The sequence below is a fragment of the Pithys albifrons genome, chromosome Z, assembly GCF_047495875.1.
Source record: "Pithys albifrons albifrons isolate INPA30051 chromosome Z, PitAlb_v1, whole genome shotgun sequence".
Taxonomy (NCBI): domain Eukaryota; kingdom Metazoa; phylum Chordata; class Aves; order Passeriformes; family Thamnophilidae; genus Pithys; species Pithys albifrons.
Genome location: NC_092497.1, coordinates 8,144,383 through 8,163,054, shown reverse-complemented (window position 1 = coordinate 8,163,054; position 18,672 = coordinate 8,144,383). Strand labels below are relative to the sequence as shown.

The window sequence follows — 18,672 nt, the reverse complement described above, 5'->3', positions numbered from 1 at the left end:
TTTGCCAGCCTGCATTGGACTGGTCGTTCATCTTGTATCTCTGTCCCCCAATACCAGCTGCTCACAGGAAGGAGTGAAGAGTTATGAGATAACTTGTCCACTGGGTGACACTCACTCCTAACCCACAGAGACACACCATGCTTTGTGAAGACGGGGATCTTCATGCAGAGGGTTTTCAAGGTGTGCACCACAGCTTTCCCCTGCTTCTGATGGTTCCTGGCACAATGCTATGCTGAGCAAGGATCTGCTCACCATTTTGTCCTGTGCTTAATCTAGCCCCAGCAAGTAATAAAAAGCAAAGTCCTTCAGCATGGGGGAAACATCTCTATAATGATATGATAGGTCTGTGCATCTGTTCTCACAGCAGGGACATGTACTAGAGCTAATCAGGAGCTGGAAATTGTGTTCCCCAGGAAATTCTGACATAGGAAAAAAATTAATTCCAAATTAGATGGAAATGCCGACATTTCTAATTTTCTTACAGAATGAGATTTCTCCCCCAAAGTAGTTCTAGGCCATCAGAATGTTTTAGTTTGATAGTATAATCTTGATTCATTTAATTCTGACTCTTACACTATATTGAAATATTAAATGTAATTACATCTATATAATAACATATATAATATAGAATATATCTGAATTAGTGATCTAATAGAGGATAAAATTTAAAATGTAACTATTTAAAATGAGGATTGCTAAGCTGGAGCTCCTGACTTTAAAGTCTCACTTAGGCAAGCAGTCCCTTCTTCTTGTCAAAAGGGAGCAGTGCGCTCCTTGAAGGACAATTGGAACTACCCAAGTGGGTTGCCTCTGACGATTCCACTGCTCCCCACTAACTGTAAAGGAAATATTACATTGCATAGAAGTCTCCCAAAGCATTCATGTGCAGTGATGCTACATTCATCTCTCCATAGTTTTCATGTCTTCAGCGAAGCCATCCAGTCCTGTGAACTAGATTACCCAGGCTCCTCTCATAGTCATTGTAAAGAAGTAGGTGCTTTTGCTACATGATTTTTCTCATTCTGATACAGACTGCTCTACAAGATTTGATTTATCTTTTCAGATAATTAATGGAGGCTGAAAGGACTAGATAAGCTACTCTAAGTAGTAGGTCCTTGATCTCCAAATAGCAGGTGTCTGAAATCACATTACTGGCTTTTGCTGGAGGAGTTTTCTACAATGCTTTTTATTCCAATGCAATTGCATTTTTATATGCATTTTTGGTGCTTGCCTCAAACACAACTGGATGTTATTGCCTATGTTGCTAGCAGGTCTTTCCATGGCACATGAGCCTGCTCTCCCTCCCTGGGGACTAAGGAGTTTCATCAACAATTCTTGATGATGCTGTGCCACACATGAAAATGGAGAAAAAGTCAGTGGGCAAAGCGATCAGGCATTTAATGGATACTCTAGGTGTATGAAGAGGGTAACCAAAGCGGTGGAGTCAGTTTGTGAGGTCACAAAGAAGGACATTACTTTTACTCACCTTCTCTCTGTTGCTGTGGGATCATGGGAGGTGGCTGTGGGAACGCTTGGCTAATCTGGCCATAAGCAGCAGGATAAGCAGCTACAGGGAAGAGAAAGGGAAAGAAGGAAGAAGGACAGATTTCAGTGCTGGGAAGCAAGGAACTTTCACTCCAAACCATCATACCAAGCTAGAGATGGGCTTTCCCCCTGCATTTTGGCTCTGTGAAGGGCCATCTCGTGCAGCCTGACATCTTACAGAAGAACCACTGTGGTGGTCCAGAAGGTGCTGCATGGCCCTGAGCACCCACCCTCTCCCCCTTCAGCTTCATCAGCAGCAACACTGAGGAGAGCCATGCAGTGTAAATGAGGATCTCTGCTGAGATCTCTCCCAGCAGAGAAGCATAACCATTCCAGATGGTGACACAAACACATCCATTCTTGAGCTCAGTGCAAAGAGGCCCATGCTGACAGCCACGCAGAGAGAGTGTGCCCAGGTTTCCCCCATGTAATCTCCCTTGGACCCCAATTAATTCTCATGTTCATAAAACACAGTTCACATGAGTGTTTTCTCCCTTCGCATGCCTACACACTGTATGGACATAGTTGCACATACACTCTAGGATATACATTTTCTTTCATGCCCATAGAGACCTCCTCTCTCTCACACAAACACAGTGGAAACAGTGAGCAGCAATTAAACAATTTTCCCCATCTCAGCTCCCCCGCCAAGCAAACAAGGGGAGCCATTCACTACCACAGATGGTAGATGATGTGCCTTGCTGCTAAAAATACAGAGTATGGGTCGGCTGTGAGACCAGAGAGAAGGGGATAGGGGCCATGTGTGTGCAGAGGGGTTAATTAACAGCTCAAAGGGTTGAGCTGCTTCCCATCTATCAAACCTCACAAGCAATAAATGACAATAACTAAAACACCAGCAAATGAAGCCCTACATGGAGAATTAAATTAAGTTTCCAGATACAGTGCTGACATGAGATAATAGCCATTCCTCAGTGGGAGCCCATGAGCGCTCCAGTTACCACAGGAGATAATGACTTTGGGGTGGCAGCTTCCTCTCAGCATTGGCCATGGACACCTCATGAGGGGAGGCTGAACACGGCAGGGTCGTGGTCTGCACTAGGTCACTTTGGCTGGTGTCAGTCCATCAACTGAAAAGGAGCTGCTCAGGATACAGGGCAACATGAGTGGAGGCTGATCCATTCGGAGCTGTGGAGAAATCTGCTGGGAAGCTGGGAGGATGTCTGTGTAGCTCCTAAGCAAGCCTCTAAGACTAAGTAACTGGGGTATGGCCAGTAGACATACTCTAAAAAAATGGGTATGTGCAGGCATTCCATACCATGCCAGGCATAGCAGCAGTGGCTTTGTGGTGTCTGATTGTCCATTTTCCCTCTTTGCTACAGCACTCAGGAGACCTGATATAGAAAGTGGTCTCCAAAGCAGAGGCCTTATTTTGCACTTGTGCACTGTGCTAAGGCAAAATGAACATGGTCCTGACAATGAATCTTCACTGAGGTACAGGTCAGTGGGAGCATTTCCCTGGAAAAAGGGAGGAGGATGCTTCCTTTGTGAGAAGGAATTGGTGTTTGTGCAAACTTAATCTGGGAGTCTGTGACTCCCAGCTTGCCACTGCATTAGTAAACACCTCCCTTCTCTCAGCCCTCTGAGGTGTGTACAGAGATTATTGGCTTTATAGAAGAGAAAGGTTTATTGGGAGAAAGTGTTAATACTAACGACCTGCGTACTGCTGCACTCCAGCGTAGGCTTGTTGCAAAGGGTCTGCTGCAGTGGGGCTCTGTGCTGTGGAGACATAAGAGAGAGAAGGAATTAAAGGGTTAAAATATGATAGGTACTCTCCCTTTCTCTTTCATCATCAATATGTGGTATGAGACAGACAGACCGAGGGGCTAAGGGTTGCAAAAGAGGAACAACTTGCCTTGTCCTATGGACAGGACTGTACAGAGTCCCCCAGGATGTCCAAGAAGGTTCTGTACCCCAGCCATCACCCTGTGAGATCTTGAAGCAGAGGGCAAATAAGCCTTACTCCTCCTTTCCCAAGCTTAAATTATGGATCTGCACTGATCATGCAGATTTTTGGCTTTGCAGTAATCAACCCAAAAGAACCCTCATCTTAAGCCAGGACTGACACTGTGCTAGGTGCTGTGCAAACTCAGATCTCAGTGACAGCTACAGTCACATGAAACTTTCAATCAGAGCAGAAAACAACAGGGGCATAGCAGGAGGAAGGAGAAGAAAACAAAGCAGTGGCTCCTGTCATCCCCACATCCCTACGAAGGACTGTGTTGCTTCCAGGCAGCCCCTTGTGAGAGAGAAGAAGCTGCTTGGGGCGTGGGGGACACCCCTTGTTTGCTCCAGGGAGGATGCTGTGAATCTCTGTGTAAGGCATGCAGTCTCTTGCTGGCTTCAAAGTGCATTTTCTCTCTTTACAAGTGCACATTCCTCCCCACTAAAACTGTTTATTTTTGTGAAACTTTGAAGTCTTGCTCAAATACAACCAAAGCTAGTTAAGATTTTTTTTCTTTTTTTCTCCTTTGGTTGATAGGGAGGAAAAAAGAGAGAAATATGTTGGATAAGCTCTTTCTTTATCTGCAGCAATAAAAAATTTAAAGCAAAGCTTGGCTGAACCTCCAGTCCAAATGTCACCTTGGCCCTAATATTTCAGTTCTTGTTATGAGTTTAATTGGTATTTATTGGTGCTGCACAGTTCTACATTTACACAGTCCCTCCGGCTTATTCCTTGTAGGATGATCCCTTAGGGAGCTGCCACTTTCCCACATCCATCCCACCTTTTTCCTTCTTACCCGCACAGAGGTGTGGCTGGAGGCAAGGCTTGGAGGATGCAAAGGTGGGGGCCTCTTGGAAGGAAATCTGGTGCCATACACCTATCCAAGGAGAGACACTGACTGTATGGCAAAGTGTGGGGGAGGTTGTCAAACGTGAGTATTACAGACCCAAGGAACATGGATAAAGTGCTTTCTTACAGATAGAAATACCAGCCTGAAACTTAACTTTAAAGGTAGCTATTGGTCTAGCGCTATTCTCCCAAAATACAAGGAGGAATGGTGAGAAGACCAAAATTTGAGACAGCAAACCCAATTAGCTGGCTAAAGCTTGGTGTCTTCTGTTCATTTTGGACATTGCTGGATCATGTGGACTTTGAGGATGAGATAGTCACAGGAAGAAATAAGTGGGATTGCAATCTTAGTTTGGAATGATTACCTGGATGACTTTTTCAAGTCCCACAATATGTGTGTATGTGAAATGGGAAAGCACTGTCGTAATGTAAGGATTTTTATTTCCTAGAAAGGGGTATGTGAGGACAATACATTAAAACCTGTGGAAGATCAGTGGAAGGCATAGTAGAGGTTCAAAGCTACATTTTTAAAGAGTAGTTGTTCCAGGAAACTAGAGGAAATTGTTGGAAAACATAAAAATTGCTTCTACTTACTCCTGTCTTCTTGAAGAAGAAACCAGCTAAAGTCTATTATTTTTAATCTCTGTTCAAAACTGTTTTCCTTGAAAAACAGAATGTTGATCATATTGCTCCAAAAGAAAACTCAACAGCTGTGAAAGGTTGAGTGATACACTAGTTCCCACATCCCTTTGGGAGAATGTATCATAATAACTTGGACCCTCCAAAATGAACAAGTCCTGTCAGGTAGAAGATTCAGGCAGAAGATATCTCCTGAGAAAGGTGAAGGAATCTGTGGTGAAATAAACTAGTATTTGTAAAACACCTATTGGCCTGCAGAATGCTGTACAAGAAATGATCTCCCATCTTGGTACAAAAGCAACTTCCCTTCCTTCATTGCACTCATCTGTCTATAGAGCTGGAAGAAAAAATTGTCTCTGCTGCTCAGGAAACACAGTTACAACATTTCATTCCTTTCCAGATGAGTCTGATTTGGGCAAGCTTCTCTCTCTGACCTGCTGACAATTAGCAATGGCCTTCACTCCACAGATAAAGATGAAGTCACTGGAGGGACCTGTCTGACTGTGGTCCTTTCCTTTATTTCCTGCCTTATTTGGGAGCATATGGGAACTGCCCAATCTTCCAGCTATAGCTGAGACTAACCTGAACAGGACCACCTGGCTCACTGCAGAGTTGCTCTCCTATACCCCATCTGTGGATATCTCGCCTGCCTTTAGAGCCATACTTTGACTATTAGAACTAAGACATTCTGTTTAGGAAATATACACTGAAAATCATTGTTCACCTTTAAGATTAAATATTAGAACTGAACAAATAATTTATTTAAAGTTTTTGGGACAACATGACACTAAATGAAGCCTGTTCCCCTTTCACACTAAAGCTTTAGAGTTCATTATTTTCCTCAGTATTAATGACTTGTCATCAAAGGTGACATTTAAACAGTTGTTTCTTTCTTGTGAGGCTGCCTTGTGCCCCTGATCATGCATGGAATTTCTTCTTGGCTCACAGCACATGTAAGCCAGTGTGAAGACTCTGTCCTGGTTTCAGTCAGCTTTGCTCCAAGCTGGAAATCACTCTGTCATAGGGAAAGAAGATGCAAAGTGGCTGTTCTAACACAGAGGGCCCTAACGCTGACCCAGACATCTCTGGGTGCTCTTGAAAAGGAGAGAATCTAAAGCACTTCTGGAAATGCAGCAATGAATGACTTAGAGCTCTGTTTTATGTATAGTCTCATACCCTACCTTTGGCCACTTGGGAAAAGCAGTTGTAGTAAGTCACAACCAGAAGGAATTTAACATGGTAGCTCTTAAAAACAAAAGTGATGACCTCTGCTCCCTGAAGAAGTCTCCTTTCTTAGCTTGAAGGTTGTGTTTACTCAGCAAAGGAAGATGTGTCTTCAGTACAGTGCATGTGCTGGCCAATGCCATCTATGAAGAGGCAGAGACGCAGACTCCAGGGCTGGCTGAACAGCCTGGCAGGATGCCAAGGGATCTTGGGTAGCCATGAGCGTATCTTCATGCTCCTGCACACTATGCCAGCGGAATTAAACCCAGCAAAGGACCTAACTGCTTGCACCCGCAGCTGTAGTATGAATGAAGCCAACAGATGGTATTGATCCAGAAATATCAAGGCATAGATTAGATTGTTGAGGAAAGACTGTTGAGAAAGTTGTGGCCATGCTGTGTTCAGTCAAGTAACAGCTTTCTTACGTATTTGTGACCCATGAGCAAGGGGTTCAGCAAGGGCTCAGATGTATGAGAAGTTCACAATCCAGAGTCATCCTACTGCAGGGGTTATGTGTGGCTGTAGTACACACCATGCTGAAATACAAAGTAGTGGGGAGACATGAGCCATTTCTGTGTCCCAGCACAAGGAGACCATGGGGCAAGGTTGTTTTATTCCTTTATAAGATACACAGCTTCATAGGTTGTGCAACCTTGTGGCCTTCACATAGATCATTATGTTGGAGGGTTACCATGTCTCAGACACCCTGTCTCCCCATCCAGCTTGCCAGTCTTTGTTACTGTGTAGTTGAAAACAAGCATGTGATGCTGGGAACAGACCTCAGCTCCTCAGCTCTGTGTGCTGCCTGTGCTAGGGTGCAAGTCCACGGTGGCCCACAAGGTTAACACCTGAGTAAGAGCTGGGAAGAGCTACAGGGATATAGGAGGCACTAGATGAGAGACATGGATATCATAAAGCACTTTAAAGGGGCTTTTGGACTAGAACTAGCAAGTCTTTAAGTTGTAACATCATTCAAAGACCTCAGGTGCACTGGTAACCCTCCTAGCAAATGGACCTATAGATAACATTTGACATAGCTTTCCTTGTGGCCACACTCATGGAGATGTCATGTCCCACTTACAGACATTTCTGAAATTAAAGGTGATGAAATGTGCACGCTGAGGATCACGTGGTGAAAAGAAAATTGCAGAGGCTCCCGAGATGCTAGAGGACAATCAGTCGTGTCAGACCTGCTAAAGTCCCTGTGGTCTTGCGGCTTTGCAGGAGCTGAGGCTCTGGCCTTGCCAGGGCAAACTAAAGGTGTACTGTGGAAACAGATGCTAATAGTAACTTCATTTGGCAGCTCAGGGCAAGAGCCTTATCCCTGGACATCTCCTCTATATTAATTTGATCATTTCCATATCTCCATGGGAAAAATCCTGCTCAGATACAATTGTCTCTTTGCAAGAAGATCCCAGCCAAGATGCCACAAGGTGACCATGGCAGATAACCTTCCATAAACCTGGAGACATAAAACAAGCCAATGACCTACTATATGGCCATAAATATAAATTTAACGAAGGCAGCACTTATTCATTAGGCAGAAGTCAAGAAATGACTCCCAAGTCCTTCAAAGAAAGTAGATCTGTTAATGTCACTTTCCAAATCCTCTGCCTGATGCCAAAAAGCAAGGATGATTTCTCAAGTCAGCATGAAATACCAGTGCTTTAAAATTAACACTAAGAAACTTTCTTACTACTGATATATCTCTGGATTGAAATCCAACTTTTTAAAGGGGCATTCAGTTAGTGTTGGGTCTGACATTTAGCTTTTGTCAGAGAGTGAATGGATGGAGGCGGCAGAATGAAGCACGTTGTTAAAAATAAATAAAATTGGTTTAAGTGATATTCTATAAAGTATCCTTCCTGACGTGTCAGTAGCCCTGCTACAGTGTCTGGCCAAGACAAGCTGTTATATGTGTGCCTCAAGTAAAAATTGTTGTAGGGTACAGAGGGCTGGAGTCTGCTGTGGTGGTCAGGGGCATAAATCAGGAGGATCTGCACTGAAGTGAGTGGACTGATGAGGGAAAAGGATGATGGTTACTGCCTAAACCATCAAAAGGGGGTCTTCCATACCCCTCAGTTGAAGGGACAGCCTCCTCCAGCTCAGGGTATGAGAAAGACAAAGTGACCTGCTCTCTGAAACCACAGTGGGTCAGTGCTTCTGAGAGACAAAAGCAGGGTCTGACACACATTAGGCCCCTAAGGCAGCTTGGGTTTTCACTTTAGTGGAAGGAGTCATCTTACACCAACATAATGTTCTACCCTCTCCATGCTTTTAATAGTATGCACATTTTCTGACAGATGCTCAATTGCATACTTCACTCTGTTTTGCAGAGGTGCTTCCTGTAAGGGCCTGAAACAGCGTGTTGTGAACTGGATTCACAGCTTTGTGCTCTGCCCCATCCATTCTTTCCTCCTACTGTCCTGGACGTGTTTTACACCTCTTCCACGACCTGCAGCTTGGCCATTATCACCTTTGGGAGTGTGGATAGGGGAGGAGGGTGACCAAAGAGAGGCAGTGCAGTTCAGTTAGTGTGGAGGGTAATAGCACAGTGATAGTAAAAAAAAAAAATCTATGTGAAGGCCACGATTAAAATAAAATAAATAAATAACTGAGTGGGAGGGCTCTATTCACCTTCTCTTTAAATCCAATTTAAATCACTCTCTACAGCCCTAATCTATATCCATAATTATATAATTTCATACAACAAGCTTGTGAGAGGTCTTAAGAAATTTATGTAGATTAAAATTCATGGGTGCCATACTACAGATTCCATATTATTAAGATTGATTAGGACAGCTGATGCTGTGATTAAAGAAGCCAGCGTTTACTGTTGTAATTAATTAGGTATTCAGACACAACAATAACTGCAATAACAGAAAGAATGTGCTGATCTGGCAGAAAACATAGGCTGGTCCCGTGTTTTATAGTCTCGTTTTGCCATTTAGGGGTGGACACCACTCAGTTAAAGACATGCTGTCCCACTGTCTCTTCTCCTATGCATCAAAAGAGCAAAGAAATTCAGGACTTTTGTGCCCTCTGCTTCATCCTGTTAATAGGGAAAACCATTATGGTAGCATCCTCAGGTATTGCGGATGCTTGTTTAGGACAACATATAAAATTCATGTAGTTCAATAGTGGAAACCCAGAGTATCTTCCTTATTCTCTTAATAGTCCCACCTTCAAATCCCATCCCTAGTCAGGTCCCTTCTGAGATGGATGCCAAGCAAAAGCATGAAAGGAGACATGTCTGGCAATGAAGAGCTTTCAGTGAACAAAACAAGAAAGACATACAAGACTCAAAAATGCAGACAGGTGGATGTGGCTAGCCAAAGTGATGAGCTAATTCAGTGGCAAAGTCACGCTCAGACTTCCCTCTCTTTGCCTAAGTCTATAATCACAGAAGTCAGGGTCAGGTTTTAAAAGCTATTAAGTCCCCATTTTGGGGAGCTTAGTTTAAGCCATCTTTGAAAATAAAGCTCAAGGTCTTAACTCACACAGATGCTACTTTAAACATCAGCATAGAGCCTGATTTGTGTTTACACCTTCCTCCAGATCAGAGAAGAAAACACTCACTCTGTAAAGGCTCACACAACTGCCTTAAACAACCTCATTCATTACAGCTGCAGCATGGTCATTGGAAGTACATGGCATCATTAAAGGAGCTTAGGCTACAATTGAAGATGGCAACTTGTTATTATATTTTTAATGAGTGCATTCCTTCACTTATTTATTTTACCAGTAAAGCATGGTTTATGGCACATGGCAGATTGTTACAAATGGGTCAAGTAAGTTCTTCATAGTCATAATGATGTCTCAGGTGCCCACTGTTGCAGTTTTGGAACTGCTGATACAAAATAAGAACAGGAAAGGTCTCACCCAGAGATTTAGGGTGGACAAACAGAACACAGCCAGAGATTTCCTGTAGTGAGGAACTTAGCCCCAGGATAGCTGATCCAGGCACATTTCTGGGGCATAGTGTTTGTTTGAAGTGAATGCTGTGGTGCTTGGTTTTCATCCTGGGCCTTTTACAGGTGCAGGCACATCCCTCTCTGTCTGTTGCCTTGATGCAGCTCCTCTCTAAACTCTTCTAACATATTTCACTGGACGGTGTCTGCTGTGATCAGAATTGATGCTGGACTCACTGGTCCAGAGCAGCAGCCTGGCCATCAGCATGCTGCTAGTCACTGACAAGTTGATAGATAAGGCCGTCATGTTACCATGCCAGCAACCCCTCCCCTACAGAATTAGCCTGGGTAATAATAATAATTACACATGGAATTTGAATGCTGTCTCTGCTGGCAATGAGTGAAATTAGTGGCTGCCTGATATCTATTTGTTGAGCCAAGGAAAATGAATTGATGGTCTTGGTTCAATTACTAAGACATGAGTTGCTGCAGAAGAGGAATTCACCTGTGGGGCACATCTTTACTGCCAGCCTCCAGAGGCTCAGAAACACGTATGCATAAAGGCTTGCCTTCTCATTCCTATGGAAAGCTAGTCCTCACCAGAGAGGGCTGGACCTTGAATACAGTATGAAGTGGAGACTGCTGTCTTGCTAGACCAGATGTACCCACTGTGTGATGGTGGAGAAAGTTCTGCTGTGTCTGCAGAGAACAGACATAGAGCTAGCTCTGGCAGTGGTGGGCAGTCAGACACATTGTCTGGCTGAAAATAGTAAATGAGATGACATATTTTTAATGTATTAGGAGAAACCAAGGGAACTTAGCTTTTGTTTTCCTCAGCAACCTAAACCCAGACCAAATGCACTGAATCATGATCACAGAATATCTTGAGTTGGAAGGGATCCATAAGGATCATCAAAGTACAACTCCTGGCCCCGGCACAGGAGAACTCCAAGAATCATTCTGTGGGCTGGAGAGCATTGTCCAAATGCTTCTTGACTTATGTCAGGCTTGCTTCTGTGACCACCACCCTGGGAAGCATATTCTGGTGCCCAAGCACCCTATGGGTGAAGAACTTTTTCCTAATATCCAACCTAACGCCCCACTGACACCATCATGCCACTGGTGACCAGAGAGAAGAGATCAGTGCCTGGCCCTCTGCTTCCCCTTGTGAGGAAGCTGAAGAACTCAGTATCTGTGAAAGCGTTTCTCAGCTCCACAAGACTGACACACCACTACTGATCCATCCCTGTCTCTGGTTAAACTGTACATGCCTTGGCCAGGAGAAGTAAGCATGTATGATGCCATTTGGGGTATGTTCACTTCTTTCTGGGCCCATGACTGGACAGATCATGGAACTGTCTTCACTTTCCTGGGAGCTCTTCTTTGTTCCTTCTTCCAGTTCCCCCATTTCACTGATTCTCTGACAGCCAGTCCCTTCTATCTATCTCTTGTTTGCTGTCCTTTGGTCCCACAATTTTCTCATCTCTCCCTCCCCTTCTCTTCCCAAAGAGGCTTTGTCTTTGAGCATTTTCTCCATTCCCTCACAATGCAACTCAGTAGGGCAGGACCTGTTACCAGAACACAGAACTCTGATGATCTGACAGCAGAAAACAGTGAAGATGGTCTCTGTTATTGTATGTCACACATGGTTACAAGAGAGGCTCTGGGCTAAGAAGCTTTGGCAGAAGAGCACAATCCCTGCTACTATGACTAATGTGGAAATGGCAGATGCTCTTGTGTTGCTGCAAAGTGACTCACAATATCATGGCACAACAGATTATGCTCTTTGTCCCCACTACATATTGTGACACATTGCCACGTTCAATTGCACTCCAAGCTGAAAGATTAAAGGGCAGGAATTAATATACAAAAGGTCAAATCTCCAAAGTGTAAGGGGAAATACTTGCTGCTTTGTTATTTACTCTGTGGCAAAAAGTGCACTGAGGCATTATTTACTGGCTGATTTTGGCTTGCCAAAGACTATGCCTGCAAGGAACGGTTTGCTAGTGCTACTGCATGGATTCATAGACTGACCAGATTCACAGAAAAAGCTAATTCCTGCTTGGACAGGGGCTGTGATGTAAGACCTGGGAAGCAGCGATGTTCAACCAACTCTGGCCTTTGTCACAAAGCCATACAGGGTTTGATAGTCTGACTCAAATGATACCATGTGTGTCCCTTCTCCAAAAGGAGAAGACAGAACTTAAAAAGAGTGAAATTAAAGAGTAAATACAATCACATAATATGGACATGTTTTTATAAAGACTCTGGAATTCTGAAGTCCTTTAGATGCAGCATGAAAAATAGTACGGCAAGTTACAAAGGTGAACATGTAGACAAACTGCACAATTAATTGGATTTATTCTGGTCTGACTGATATGGATGTCATGCCTTTATAGATGTTCATTGTCCTTTTTTGCTATTTTCAGGCAACAAAGAACATTCTACTACAGGATATAATGGTGTGAGCCCACATTTAAGTTTTTGGTTTTTTTTTGTGAAGTTATGAAAGAGTATCTGAGAGCAACATTCAGGCTTTAAACAATATATGGCAAGCCATAATCATAGGAAGACTATGATTATGTACATAATACTGCAGCACTCTTAGCTGTTTCAGAATGAGAGATATACCATAAAGAAAAGTTGTTTGGAAGATGCTGACTTTGGATGGGGACTGTCATGTTCTTTTCTTCTCTATAGTGTTAATGCAATTGCATGCTCAGTTGTAATGTTTTATTTCTGCATTTGCATTTAGAAACAGACACATGCAGAACCACAGGACAGTGCCAGTAACAGATGCAACAGAGGAAAGTGCGAAAAATCCCATAATGAACAATGATGGAATAAGCTGCCCAGTGATGAAAATTTCTTTCTAACCCCAAGCAATTAGTGGCTGGCTTATATTATAAGGCATGAAGTTTTGTGTCCTATCTACATTTTTATCCAGTCTAATGTGGCTGCAGATGTTCTCATTACCCATATAAATGTCTAATCCTTTTATTTTTTATGGTGCTAAGCTGCAGGACTCAATAAAGCCTGTGGCAAGGAGTAGAGTTTTGGAAAGTGCATAAATGCTCATGAGAAGGCAGAGAATTAGATGGAGTAAACACATGATGTAACACATAGGCTTGCTTTCAGTGTTTCAGGGACAGACAAAAGCAAAATGAGAGGTAAGTGTTTGACCTGCCACTGTTCCCTTTACATCTCTGCTGTAACTTAAGATGTCGCTAAGCTATGGGGAAGCTGAGTACTGAGAAAGACAAATATATTGCTGAAGACACGAGATAAATCCAAACATTACACAGAGCAGCCTATTTAGGTGCCAGCTTTACTGGCAGAAAGGAGTCTCTCTGCCTGTAGTGAAGCGGAGTAAGGATGGCTGTTACCTTTTAGTGTGTCAGGCTGTTGGTGTTTGTACAGGGACTTACATGAATTGCTGGCTGAGCAAGTCTCTCTGAAACTTGGAGGGAATCAGATTAAGGCCATTGACTTTTATATAATCATGGATGAAATACCAAACTGAAAGGCTTCTTTAATTATGGGGATGGTTGGGGATAGCAACAAAAGCTGAAGTCATTAAGATTTATCTGTAAAGAACATCTTTTCTTTGATATCCACAGTAGTGGATCATGGAAGATTAACTAAAAGGAGTTAGATAAACCAGGAAAAAAAGACAGACATAGAAATGGATGAATAAACACAGTGATGATAGACTGGCAAACAGGTAGATACTGAAATAAGTGTACAGTAGAACAGATGGCTATGTTTATATAACTTTAAAGACAGTGTGTTTTCTCGGTGCTGTGGTTGAGCACCCTGAGCATACTGAGGGCTCTTTGCAATCTTCTGGTGCTTTTGTAAGATTATTAAGTTCTCTAGCCCTTAGGCTGCTACAAAAACATACATACATGCCTCACTTTTAGTATAGTAAGTCTCTTTATTTCAATTCTGCTTAGAGTTGAACTCCTAGTGACTTGTTTGCAAAGTGTTTGTTGGGAGGAGGATAATTACTTGCCAACATCTAGGTAAGATTTTTGTATTTCTATGTTATGTGATATTTATACTTGTAATTCATAAAGTCTCCTGTGATGATGACTCTTCTGAGTTTTCAGGATTGGCTGAGATTGAAAGAATTCTTTTTTCTCAGGTGTTTTGTGGGCATTTTGGCTGTAGCATTTGACTCAGTATTTGATTTCCTAAAAGACTAGACCAATCTATGAGTGCCCCAGGGTAAAATTGTCCTTGGCCAGCTGGTGATTAGGATCAATTAGTAACATTTACTTGAATTTTTATTACTATGATAGTTACTCTTAGTATGTGTACAGCAATGGTAAAAAATATCTTTCTAGCAGAAGTTTAGCTTGGAAGAGAAGTCTATTTCAAATCTTGAGAATACTTAAAAAATGTAGGTGTACATTAAGGAATGGTAAATTCCAGAGTTCTTGGTGATGACAGCCTAAGACTGTCCATATCTATGTAAATACAGGTATAGAGGGAGATATGTATTATTTAGCCTCTCTCCTTCATCTCTGACTACCAGTGCTTGCAAAATCACTCTTTCAGTGCTGGCAACTTCATGCCAAGCATAGTCTGAATCCCAGCAGCAGTTCTCTGTCAGTGTGACAAAAGAGGAACCTGAGCCCATTCAGTGGCCATATTAGTGTAGCTTCAGTTTCCAGGCCAGGGAAGGCAAGAGGATTCAGATGCAGTGAGCGCTTTGGAGACCAACACCTGCTCTCTGCACACACGAAGCCCTTGGGGTCAGCAGACATGTGGACCCCTTGGACTCATCTTCCCAGAGCCATCTGACTGCAGGGGAATTCCAGCAGGAGAGCAGGTGATACCAGTGGTGGATGCTAACAGACACAAACATCATAGGCACAGCTCCTTCAAGTCTAACCAGGAGCAAGACCCTAGGGATTAACGCTAGGAGATCTGCCAGCATGAACTGGTCAGGACTCAGCTCAGTTTTCAGCTGAAGCAAAACATGCTGGTTGTCCTGACTGTATTTACCAGGCTTGCTATCCAGCAGATGAGCATTCAAATATTCAGCATAAAATTTTTTCACCTCCAACATGCCCTTGATGTTTATCATTCAGATTGAACTGTTTAACTACTGTAGCTGTGTAAGACCTAAACCCTTGTGGTGTGGGCCATAATCCTTCTGAGAAGCCTCTTTGTTGGACAAAGCCTATGATGTGGACAGCCTTCCCTAAGAATGAGGGAGCAGATTGTGGTCACAGCGTTCATCTGGCTTACCTGGATAAGGGTGAATGCCATTAGCAAACACGGCTTCTGCAGCTGGCTGCCCATTAGCCTGCGGCGGGAGGCCAGTGAAACCATTCACCCCAATTGGAGATGGGATGCTAGGCACAGCTGGTGCAGTTATGCCAGGAGGCGTGCTTCCACCTGCAAACAAGGAGGACACAGAGTCAGAACTGGTAAGTACTGGAAACAACAAATACATGGAGAAAATCACTGACACAACAGCTGCGACCACCACACAGAAATCTTCTGATAATCCAAGAAATGAAAAATCTCCCAAGCAGTTGAGCAAATAAAGGGACTGCTTGCGCTTGCTCCTGTGTTCAGAAAGCTCTTAATAAAGGCTTGCAAATTTTTCAAAAATTCTCAGCCCCAGCTTTCTACAGCCGTTCCTTTCAGTTTCCTTTTGTAGCTCTGTGGGTGTACCAATTTCCAGGACTATTCTGGCTCTCTCAAGGTACACCTTTCACGTGCAAACTCATTCTGAACTTTTTAAGCACTAGAGATCCTTAAAAGGCCTGGGAAATTGAATTGCAGCCTAAAGGTAGCCAGTGATTTTTTTTTAATGTCACTCTTTGGCCCAAGCTTGACTATATAGAGTTTTGACAGACTTCTCCCAATGAACAGGGGCAAATTTTGAACTAGATTTGTTCCTAGAGTGGAATCATACTGCGTTCCTTCTTTTCAGGTGCATTCTGTGGGGGACTCTAATGCTGCTATTTCAGAAGACCAAATCAGTCTGTTGTAGTTTGGAATTATTATGTAAATTCTCTCCCCTGCCACTAACTGCCCATGCCAGTAGTTAACAAAAAACTAGTTAACTGCTGATCACTTGAGTGGGGGCAGGTTTGTCTCTTTTGTTCTCGGGGAATACACACGGCTGGGAGTGGAGTGTGTGTGGGGGGGTTGATGAGAAGCCGGCTCGCTGCTGCTGCCTGCCCCGGGACTGCTTCTGGCTGTCTTGCTGCTGCTGCCTGTCCCAGGACTCCTGTGGGGGGTTGAGGAGAAGCCGGCTCGCTGCTGCTGCCTGTCCCAGGACTGCTTCTGGCCGCTCGCTGCTGCTGCCTGCCCCACGACTGCTTCTGGCTGCTCACTGCTGCTGCTGCCTGCCCCAGACTCCTTCTGGCTGTTTTGTTTCTGGCCGCTCACTGCTGCTGCCTGCCCCAGACGCCTTCTGGCTGTTTTGCTGCTGCTGCCTGCCCCAGACGCCTTCTGGCTGTTTTGCTGCTGCTGCCTGCCCCAGGACTGTTTCTGGCCGCTCACTGCTGCTGCCTGCCCCAGACGCCTTCTGGCTGTTTTGCTGCTGCTGCCTGCCCCAGGACTGTTTCTGACCGCTCACTGCTGCTGCTGCCTGCCCCAGGACTGCTTCTGGTCTCTCGCTGCTGCTGCTGCCTGCCCCAGGACTGCTTCTGGTCTCTCGCTGCTGCTGCCTGCCTGCCCCAGGACTGCTTCTGGTCTCTCGCTGCTGCTGCTGCCTGCCCCAGGACTGCTTCTGGTCTCTCGCTGCTGCTGCCTGCCCCAGGACTGCTTCTGGTCTCTCGCTGCTGCTGCTGCCTGCCCCAGGACTGCTTCTGGTCTCTCGCTGCTGCTGCTGCCTGCCCCAGGACTGCTTCTGGTCTCTCGCTGCTGCTGCTGCCTGCCCCGGGACTGCTTCTGGTCTCTCGCTGCTGCTGCCTGCCCCAGGACTGCTTCTGGGCTCTCGCTGCTGCTGCTGCCTGCCCCGGGACTGTTTCTGGCCGCTCCCTGCTGCTGCTGCCTGCCCCGGGACTGCTTCTGGTCTCTCGCTGCTGCTGCTGCCTGCCCCGGGACTGCTTCTGGTCTCTCGCTGCTGCTGCTGCCTGCCCCGGGACTGCTTCTGGTCTCTCGCTGCTGCTGCCTGCCCCGGGACTGCTTCTGGGCTCTCGCTGCTGCTGCTGCCTGCCCCAGGACTGCTTCTGGGCTCTCGCTGCTGCTGCTGCCTGCCCCAGGACTGCTTCTGGGCTCTCGCTGCTGCTGCTGCCTGCCCCAGAACTGCTTCTGGTCTTTCGCTGCTGCTGCTGCCTGTCCCAGGACTGCTTCTGGCCACTCGCTGCTGTTGCTGCTGCCTGTCCCGGGACTGCTTCTGGCTGCTCGTGTTTTCTGCTTCTTGGACAAGGAACACAGGGGGAAGAGACAGAGTTCATCTGAGAGTTCACCCCTCGTCTGTCTCGCTGGAGAGGGACTGGAAACTCACTCCGCAGCCAGCCGGGCTGTGACATTGACACTGCCTAAGTATAACTTTCCTCCCGGAGGAAAACCTGCTGGGTTTTGTTGTTGTTTTTTTTTTCTCTTGTGGTGCTGGGGAAGCGTTTTGCACTAGTCTGTTTACATATATATATATATATACATATATAGCATTTAAGAACAGTTATCCTTCTTGTATTAAAATTCCTTTTCTTAAATTTGACAAAGAGTGATGTGATTATTGTGGAGAAGGTCCCCTCCCCCGCTTGTGGGTAAACATTTTGGTTTTTCCTCTCAAACCAAGACAGTCTTTATGTTTTGGGTGGGATCTTGTCATCCACTGGTAGAGAATTGTTACATTTCTGACAGTAGAATTAAATCTCTCTGCTACCTCATTGTCTGCCCCATATGTGTGTTAAAAATGATTGGACAGTCTGTTCTTGTGAAATATTCAGGATGGTTTTAGGGACCACAAATGAGTTTTCAATGATCCTGAAATCATGTTTTTCTCTTGCTAGCTGTGCGTAGGAAGTTAAACTATCTTATCTTTAGCAATATCTTTCTGTGTCAGGGTATGCTACTGATTGAAAGCATCATTTTTGCAGTAACCTCTTTTTTAAACCAATTGCAAATATTTTCTTCATCACAGCAGCACTCCATGATGGGTAGGTCCAGTAACACAATGTAATGACTGCTTGAATCTGTTAGTGCTTTAAGAAGGCCAATATAGATGCGAGAGATGTTTTAATATGTTCAGATTTGAGTAGCCCAAAAGCAGGCAATATTTCAGCTCTTTTCTTGTACTCTGAGCAGACAAGCTGCTGCTTCCCCTTTGCTTATTTAAATGGTGTTGGCCTTTAAAAATGCCCTCTGTAGAGGGACAGGGAGCCAGCACTGGCAACTGAAGTCCAAAGGCAATGCTCTTAGCATATGCCATCAGCTTGCAAATCGCAAAGGCTACTTAAAATTTCAGTTGCTTTTCTGGATCTCTCCTTTATTTGCATAGAAAATGTAGTAATTTTTTTCTATAATCGCAACAAGGGATTTGTGCTTGATATTTTGTGCATGTCTAAG

The 18,672-nt window shown here is 44.5% G+C and overlaps 1 protein-coding gene across 12 annotated transcripts in view; it reads right to left on the bottom strand.

Moving 5' to 3' along the window:
- Positions 1 to 18,672, bottom strand: part of CELF4 (CUGBP Elav-like family member 4) — a 714,867-nt gene that overhangs the window by 50,000 nt on the left and 646,195 nt on the right. For 7 of the 12 annotated variants that reach the window (XR_011699890.1, XM_071579949.1, XM_071579950.1 and 4 more), the window contains exons 8-10: positions 15,391 to 15,540; positions 3,217 to 3,282; positions 1,487 to 1,567 (exon numbers count right to left, since the gene is read on the bottom strand). Coding sequence is in view for 11 of the 12 variants with exons in the window: in XM_071579949.1 (XP_071436050.1) it covers positions 1,487 to 1,567; positions 3,217 to 3,282; positions 15,391 to 15,540 (297 nt within the window). In the remaining variant the exon portion in view is untranslated. Of the gene's footprint in view, positions 1 to 1,486; positions 1,568 to 3,216; positions 3,283 to 4,304; positions 4,386 to 15,390; positions 15,541 to 18,672 lie in introns of all 12 variants that reach the window. The other 5 variants (XM_071579951.1, XM_071579958.1, XM_071579954.1 and 2 more) reach the window with 2 other exon arrangements.